Source organism: Macrobrachium nipponense, chromosome 16, assembly GCF_015104395.2.
Source record: "Macrobrachium nipponense isolate FS-2020 chromosome 16, ASM1510439v2, whole genome shotgun sequence".
Lineage (NCBI taxonomy): Eukaryota > Metazoa > Arthropoda > Malacostraca > Decapoda > Palaemonidae > Macrobrachium > Macrobrachium nipponense.
In genome coordinates, this window is record NC_087209.1 from 85,385,438 (window position 1) to 85,395,437 (window position 10,000).

At 32.5% G+C, this 10,000-nt stretch overlaps 1 protein-coding gene across 1 annotated transcript in view; it reads right to left on the reverse strand.

Annotated features, from left to right (window-relative positions):
- The window catches only part of LOC135195392 (neural-cadherin-like), a 258,134-nt gene that overhangs the window by 19,484 nt on the left and 228,650 nt on the right, over window positions 1–10,000 (reverse strand). Inside the window, 2 exon segments of the mRNA XM_064221649.1 lie at window positions 1,848–2,017; window positions 2,984–3,214. Of these exon segments, the coding sequence (XP_064077719.1) occupies window positions 1,848–2,017; window positions 2,984–3,214 (401 nt within the window).

A 10,000-nucleotide genomic window follows, 5' to 3' on the forward strand; every position in this document is an offset into this window, starting at 1 on the left:
TTCTCAAACTTGTATATACAATTCATTGCAAAACGATATTTACCTAAATCCATTTATGCTCATTTAAAGTGTTATAGATATGTTGATATTTTAGCTGTTTTGCCTGATGGTATTGACGTCAATGATTTACTCTTTAATTACCATCAATTAAGTTTACTTTAGAATTAGAAAAAGACAGATGCCTCCCTGTCTTAGTTGTCTTAATACACTGAGAACCATTTCAATGCAAATTCAGTATTTATAGAAAACCAACCAACAACTTAACTTATGTCTATTTCCATTCAGGTCATCACCTAAATATCAAAATATACATTTTTTGCTCTATGTTTTTACGAGCATTGCACATTGTCAGTCCCCAATATTTGGATCAAGAATTAAAATACAAAAAAAAAATAGGGACAAATTTGTTACCCTTCACATGTACTATATATTTGTTATAATAAAGCAACACAAAAAGTTTTATAGTGAAAATAACACTGAGGAAAAAATCCCTAGGAATATGCTTAGCTTGCCTTACTTTAGTGGTTTTGAAAACATGAAATCAATGTTAAAATCTTTTAATGTCTATCTCGTTTTTTCCTATAATAACACACTAAAACGAATAGTAATAAAAAAAGATAGCCCTAAGGAAAACAACAACATAATATATAAAATTCAATGTTTGGATGCTCCTCTTTCTATACCGTCCATTCTACCAAGGATTCAGAGTCACGAATCAAACAGCATAAGTATTTTGTCAAAACTGGGCAAGCATCCAGTGCTATATTCATTCATTTGAACGAAAACTCTCAAATGATAAATTGGACTGGAAGTTCAGTGATTGCTTGATCGAAAGATTTCCCTTCACAAAATCATTTAGAATCAGCTATTATACAGCTTACTTCCGGTTGTAATTTTAACCTTAGCCCCTGGATGTATGATTTGGACCCCTGTATTAGTAAAATGTTCCCACCCTGTCGTAGGGGTGTACGAATACTACCGAAGGCCCTGTGCCGTCAAAGGCTACTAAAAGGACAGCTGCTGCCTAGCAGTCTTACTTTTTTAGTAAAAGGCTAGGCCCCACTGCCCGTAACTGTTGAAACTGCTGCCTTGAAGTCTTACTTATTAGTAAAAGGCCAGGCCCACTGTCAATAACTGTGAAAACTGCTGCCTTGAAGGTGGGCTTTTTAGTCAAAGGCTAGGCCCACCGCCAAGAGTTGAAGACAGCAAGGGCATTGTGTCGTAAAAACGCCTTTGCCAAATAATAAACCATGCCTGATGCTGTAAGGAAAAGCGCATCAGGCAACCGACCCCTCAGTGTAGGGATAACGGTGGGAAAGAAGTTTAGTAAAATGTCCAAGAATAACCTAAAAGATAAAATCACTAACTTAATTACAAATTAGCTACATTATGTACATTTTCTATGTATTCGTATACTTATTATTTTTTTTAAACATGTTCATCTTGCAAAAATTTTTATTGTTTAACAATTGGAGAGTTATCGAGTTGTACTTTTATAAAAAATTTTGGTGGACCGTCACCTTTTTTTCTATATAATCTTTTAATTGTCTTGTCCCTGCTTCTGAGGTGTTGGGCCTCGTCTTTTACAAAACCTCTTAACCCTGTTTTGGTAGGTTTACTAATTCTTCAATTGTTTTGGATTCCAGGTATATATTCCAGGTATATAATCCCTATCAGTCATTTATTCCTGTTTTCTTTGTAAACTTAGCTGTATATTTCTTTAGTCTGCTAAGTACAGGACAAGATTTCGAAAAAGCCTTGCAGAACTTTATCCTTTCACTTTCCTACATGAATAGTAGCTTTCCTTTACGGATGACATAATACATAGATTGTTGCCAGGTACCAACCTGCTACCAGTTGGAAATCTGACGCAGCTGCCTCCGTTCAAACAGGATGCCGGTGTGCAGCTGCAGCAGGTATTCTTGAAGGGGCTGGAGGAGGAACTCTCTTCGGAAGCGCATTCGTGTGAGCGGAGGAGAAGTGGGGTCACTAGTGACGTAAGATTCGTGTCTACGACCTATCGGTAACGGTACCTTTGCTCTGTTAAGCTTTCTTATTGATTGCCATTCATGTGGACACTGAATGAGGAGCTATTAACCAGTGGCGGATTTAGGGGGGGGGGGGGGCGGGGGGGCATGAGCAGGTCATGGCCTAGGACCCCGCAGCAAAAAAAAAAAAAAAATATGCATTATATATATATATATATATATATATCTATATATATATATATATTATATATATATATATATATATATCATATATATATATATATATATATATATATATATATATATATATATATAATAATAATAATAATAATAAGTAAGTAAATAAATTTAAAAAACAGTAATCGACTAGTGCTCAATTAGAAAATAAATCCCGGAAACCTATTTCGGCCACCCCACCCCTCGCCGCTGATAGGGCCCTATTTGCTTACCCATTAATGAGAGGGCCCCCTTAAGTCACCGGCTAAGGGACCCGCACACCCTAAATCCGCCCCTGCTATTAACCCTGACCTGTGTTATGAATTAGTCCACGTTTAGTGCGTATAGATGCAATACTCTTTTAGAATCATCAGATTTTCTGTCTTCTTTTCATCTGACATAATCAACTCTGTGACAATGGTAATAGAAGTTTTCCTGGTGACATTCCTGTCCCTCATGATTACCTAATACCTTATATTTACATGTAACAAATGGGCAGGAAAAAAGTGTTATGTCTTAAGATATCGCCATCCTGTACTTCCTAGCATTATGAAACTTATTTTAAAACCAACTTAGTTCATAGATCAAGGAACTAATAATTGAAATCCACTTCATACAAAATAATCAACCAACGTTGTAGTTATGCAAAATAATTTAGAATACTTTTCTCTACAGAAACAAATATTAAATGAAAGTACTTCGGTATGAATAACTCATGTTTAAGTCAATGTTTTCAATGGAAAAAATGAGAAGAATTTTCTCTTAGTGTCATTAAATACCTGAAGGGGAAGAAGAGTAGATGCCATGGACGCCACTCTGCCTGGACCTTCCTCATTAACATGCTTCGACGACGATGTAGAGAGATATTCGGAGCTCCCCGAAAAATGGTCCACCTCTCCCAGAGTAGGGTGGGGTGGAATAGCTGGGATTTTCTGCACGTTTCTCCTGTCCTCTTCTAAATGACTCGACGGATTCTTGAACGTCACTACAAAGCCAGTGGCTTCCTCCAACTGCATCGACGAAGGTGAACATGATTGAGGTGAGAGAAGAAGTTACAAGTGGCAGTATGCTCGTAATTGACCTGTAGTGTCTACACAAACACACACACACACACACACACACACTTGATGTCTAACTTCTCACATGACTTGTGAGGTTTTAATGGTAGCGCCTTGGTTTTTCATTTGAGAGACTGGGTTTCGATTCCAATGTGAGTAAGAAATATATTTCTGTGAAATGTGAGCTCGCTTGTTGATTGGTTCCACCTTATCTATGATTAAGGGGTGATTCGAATGAAATGCTACTGGATGGACTCTGGTGGGTAGGGAAGTTCGGTATTGTTCGATGGCACGTTAAGCCGCATATACTTTATTTATATCTTATGTGGCAATTTAATTCACAGGAGAAATTTTTTCATATACATATAATTATTATGTCTGCATTAAGCTACAAATGTCTTTTAATATCCAATTCGCTCTACTTCGGAATTAATATCTTTTCATATATGTTAACTGAAGGGGAATTTTTCAGTTGATCATAATTTCGTCCACTCATGGATTCGAACCAACGCGCAGAGGAGAAATCAGGACTTCATTGACTCCAACTTGGCAGGTATAGACGTCACTGAAGTCCTGATTGCTCCTCTGAGCGAAGGTTCGAATCCACGATTGGACGAAATTATTATCAACTAAAAAATTTTCCTTCGGTTAACATATTTGAAAATATATTAATCCAGAGGTAGAGCGAATTGGATAGTAAGGACATTTGTAGCTTAATGCCTGTATATGAATCACAGCGATGTGATAAGATTCATATTATTTATACACACGCACGCACGCACGCACACACACCACACACACACATATATATTATAATTATATATATATATATATATATATACTAAATATATATTATATATATATATATATATATATAATAGTATATAATTTGTAATATATTTATATTTATATTATTTATATATATAATATAATATATATATATATATATATTATAAATATATATATATTTATATTATATATATATATATTATAAATATATATAATATATATATATATATATATATATATATATATAATATAGTTGATTTCCTCCTTTCCAAACCAGAGAACGTCACTCAGTTTTTAACTCCAATAGAGATAAGTACTGACATAAGCATTCTTCACTTTTTATTTTAGATTTATTATTATTTTTTTTAATTATAATTTTTTAGAATAGTTAAGTTTTATATTGTTCCATTATTGATATAAATACTGAGTGTTGTTTTAATTTGTGTATTTTGTATATTTTAAAGCCCTGAAGATGAGACCCAAGGTCTCGAAAATTTGGATGATAAATAAATAATTGCTACGCTGGCTTTTCTCCATCCTGTTTATATTGAATCTACGGCGTTCCAAACACTGTATATATATATATATATATATATATATATATATATATATATATATATATATATATATATATATATATATATATATATATATATATATATATATATATATATATATGGACACTGACCTTCACAGGAATTGTTTCCTGTGAAAGACAGTGATTTTTGCCAATAATTAAATTTCTGCATCACGGATGAACTTCCTGTGCACAAAAGATCTACAACAGACAACTATTCATCAAACCATATGGAAGACTCTTCAACTGTACATTGATCATTCCTTTGCATGCTGCTATTCACTCCAATCCCTCAGGCACTCAATGTTTAGGGTACAATGTTTTAATACCTCTTAGACTCTACTTTTTTAGGCATTTTCCCAACTTATCTGAATTCTTGCGAAAAGTACACTGTTTTCACCATTGCTGTATTCTCCATACAATCTACCTGATCGACCAGTCTCTAAGCATTCTGATCTAATCTTTTAATTGAGTTAACCTCTTTGCCCCCACCTAGATGTATCTGAACATTTTTCACCTTTACAGATCTTTATACACCACAAATAGTGGGTAACCAATGAACCTTTAAGGGTTTCATAATTTTCCTTACGTTTTCATTCTTCATCTACATTTCTTTTCGATAGCACTTCTATTATGTCGGAGAGAGTTGGCTCAACAACACCTTCATATATTCCATTCCAAACTACCATAGGCACTCCAAGTTTCATCGTAGTCTTTTTAACATGTCCTTCTGCCATTTACTACTTGGGCCCTCACCCTACTATAGTTTTCAGTGTTTACTCCCAAGCACCTATGCAAATCATATGCTTCCTTTCTTCCAAGGTTGATATTTTCATTCAAAACTCCATCTTATTGATTCCTATTTACCATAATCTTGCTCATTCCCACATTCCCTCTCTACTTCCTCGTCATCTAAACATTTTTTAATGTTTTCACTAATCTCTGTAATATCTCTTCACTATCTAGAATCAATGATGGGCCATCTGGTGCTACCACCTCTAAAAGAGAAAGTAAGGTCCAGAGCGAAAAATATATGAATATACAAATACATAGTTATGTTTTATATATATATATATGATACTTGGAATATTCGGTCTTTAAAACTGTCTCGGAAAACTTGGTATCAGAAAATTGTCTCAAAATCTACATTGAATATTAATGTCAAACTTAAAAGCAAGAAAATTGGGTCTTAGAATGTTGGTCCCTGCAGTATTTATCTCATCGAAATTGAGCTGTAAGTAGAGCAGTTTTTGCTTTTCTTAATTTGGTGCAGTTACCAGGGGAAAATAGTTCTGTTCAGTAATTGTATGTTTAATATCAGCTAAACAAAGCTAGTTGTTTTTATCATCAGTATACTCTCTCTACGAGACACCATTCATCAAAACTTCTAATTTCAGTTACATTACCAATAAAATAGCAACAAAGTACGTTCAATCGGAAAGAGGAGAAAAAGACTCATCGAGGAGGTAGATTGCATAAGTAACATTCACATCTCAATTTTGGTGATGGGAGATGCGAAAATCCAGGATGGTGAAGATGTGAAAATAAATGTTCATAATTCTACTACAACAGCAAAGGTTGAGCCTCGGAAAGCTATAGCAGAAATGCAGTGTAAAATAGAATGATTTTAGCGAATATCGTTAATATACTGCAATACTGAATTTACCAGTGGTTTAAAGGTCGATAACAAATTGGCGGGATAAAGATTTTGGTGCACCTCCATAGTTCTGACTCGCACTAGATTTGAAGAGCCTCAAATCTTTCGTGTTTTAAGTGAGGGTCAACCTTTTTACAATGACAATGGAATTGATGATGACAAAAGATCTTTAATATTTGCTTCGGACAAGGGACTTTAAAATCCGCAAAGTTCTTTCTACTTTGGAATTGATGGTATCAAGTTCTTATTATACATGCTAATATCCTTGGGAAAGTCTTGCCTCGGGCATTTATATTATTACCTGACTGAACAGAAGCTACATATGAAAAAGGTTTTTTTGAAGCTAAAATGAGTTTTAGAATGTAATGGACAAAAAAAAATATTTATTCTAATATAGTTTTACTTAACACATTTCCTTTTTATTAGCCGTCTATTAATATATCACAGTGTAAAGACATCAAGCAGACAAAAAAATCTAGTTATTTGAATTACAGTTGTAGAAAAGTACCCTGAGACTTATTTTTTCTAAATCGAATTTTCGAGACCAAGTTTCCCAATACAAAAGTTTCTGAGACGGAATTTTCGGACCAATATATATATATATATATATATATATATATATATATATATATATATATATATATATATATATATATATATATATATATATTGGTCCGAAAAACTCCGTCTCAGAAAACTTTAGTACTGGAGAAACTTGGTCTCGAAAATTCGATTTAGGAAAATTAAAACATGTCTTAGCCAGTTGAAGGGGAAGGGAAGATAAATATTGCAGAAACAACAGCATATAAGAATATATATATATATATATATATATATATATATATATATATATATATATATATATATATATATATATATATATATTCTACATGCTGTTGCTACTGCAAAATATATCTTCCCCTCAATGAGTGTAAGAAATGTTGTAATAGTGTTTGCAATGTTTTTAGATTCAGTATTATTTTTGCTTAGGGTTAATATGTTCTAATAATAATGTGTTCAGAATTCACCAAAACATAATTCAAAAGTTAACGTATAATGTGAGAAGAGAGAGAAATTAGGATTGTCCGTTCGAAGCATGAAATTGCTGTCATCACTTGAGGTCGCGTGGTTCCAATTTATTTTGTTTTATTTTTTTTTTTTTAAACAATCATGCAATGCTGACCATCGAGAAACCACGTGAAGATTGCATCATCTTTCGTAAGAACCTTCTAGAAGGATTCTGTCTAAAAAGTTTCACATACGTCTGATACCTTTACATTTTTTTTAAAGTAGTTAGAGACGTTTTTGTATTGAAAACTATCTAATATTACTGGTAAATTTACCCTCATAACTTTCGATTTGTCAGAAGAGAATTTGTTGGTTCGTAAGTACTTTAATTTTGAAGTGGAAAGGTTTGTGACGTCAATCAAGGAAATAATGAGACTTAATTTCACTCGAGAAAATTCTATAATGATATCTTTCATTTTAAGACACTGTTCCTGTCTTAAATCACGTAATAATAAGTGGTATTTATGATTATAATCCCACTTTCTCTCTACTCATTGTTTTGAAAGAGAATTTTTATTATATTAGCTGTCCCCTCGTTCCCAAAATCGTTCGCCCAACTATTTTAGGGCAGAGATTTTCTGAGTAGTTTTCATCGAAGAGAGAGCAATTCTGTCAATCTGAGACTTACTCTCGCGTCGCATAGGAGGGCGCGCCGAAGCCGCTCTATCCCTCTCTCTCCCACGTATGAGAGAATTTTGATCTCACATTAACGTAAAGATTTTGTACGTAGTGGTCGGTCACTCACAAATTTTAGATTTGGTATTTCTTAGATTTATTTAATATTGCTTTGTGTTTATTTGCGGAATCTGAACAGACGTAAAAGTGTGTAACAGGTGCCTCTGTGTAAGCGTTTATTGGTGATTTCGAAAAAGGCCCTCTAAAATTGGTATACCAAGGTAATGGTTTTTCAATGAGTTCAGTGCACTAAAGTTAAACATAAAAAGTACTTGAAATACTGAGGTACATAGGTTATTCCAAGGGAAATTTTTGCCATATTTTCACATTTTGGTATTGTGAATTTTTTTTTTTTTTTTTTTTTTTTTTTTTGTGCATTATCCATTTTTCTTATTAAAGTGATTTTTTTTGTGCATTTATCCTTTTTTCTTATTGAAGTGTGTTTTAGTATATATATAATGTGTGATTAGTGCTCTCTTAGTAGTTTTGCAATTTTGGTGTTTTCCCGTTTTTCTGTGTTTGCATTTATATTCACTATTTGATTAACTTAGAAGTTTTAATTAATTAATCAATGCATATTTAATAGTGTTTAACACTTGTGAATTACTTTGCATTTACTTTGAATACTTTTCAAGTTTCATTGTTGTTTAACACTTAAGAATTAATTTTCAAATTTTATTTGTTACTTAACTCTTTGAAATTTTCTTGGATAATTTAATTCCATAATTGATTAATTTTTGTGATAAATTAATTTTGATTTAATTTTACTTACCAATTAATTCAAGAGTTAATTAAACGTTGTGTTGTGTTCAAGTAACAATGGATTTCCATAAGATTGTGAATTTCATTTATAAATTTTTAACTTAATAATAAATTTTTGTATTCAACATTTCTATGAGTGTTTATTTTTTTTATCAGTATATTTAAATTTGTTTAGTTGGAAATCGAACGTTGTAATTGAGCTGTTTTCCTTCAATATAAATGAGGTGAGTTAGAACCAGGAAATACTTAGACTTTTAAAACCTGGACAATACTTTGACTTATAAGTTGATGGAGTGATGCCTTTAATTAATTTAATTACATATAAGCTTTTAATGAACTTATTCTGATTTTATTGTATAATTAATAAGGTTTTAAGGGATTAATGTTGCCTTTAGAGTATCTAGTTGTATTTTATCTGCGATGAAGGTTCAGGTGCCTGGCTCTTATGATGTAACTATTTTATGATTGGTAAATGTAGTAACCAGGTACTTGGCACTTCGACATAATATATATAATCTATATTATTATTCTATATAATATATATATATATATATTATAAATATAATAATATAATATATAATATATATTAGAGATGTATGTAATTATGACGAAGTGCCAAGTACCTGGTTACTACATTTACCAATGTCCATCAGCGTTTTTCATTTGATTACGCCGCCATTTACCTGCCGAGATTAGTCCTGTGTTTAGCATAACTTCATCAACTTTCCTATCAAATGCTTCATTTCATTAACATTTTAATTTATGTGTTTTTATCTTTTATCTTCTTTTAGTTTTATATTACTTATCATTTTCCAAATTACGACCACGAGATAGGTACCTCCTGACGCCCTTATTGGTATAACTGCCTTTTTGGTAAAACTAAGATGAAATCGACAGGTGGGTATTATGTTACTTGGCATTGCGCTATATACCACCCCCATACTTCTTTGACACAATGCGAAACAACTTTTTCAGACATCTTTAAGCTCTTACATAGACCTTTCCTAACCCCCATCAAGAACAACAACAACATCTAAGTAGTTTGAAGGTTTACTTCTCGAGTAAGTGAAAATGGTATTGTTAAAAGAGTGAGAAATAGAAAACTTTAAAAATGTCTTCTCTTGAGAATTATATTATGGTGAAATGTAACCTATTGATGTAGTAACACGTTGGTCACGCTTGTTTCAATTCGTGAAGAGAAATCGAAAAT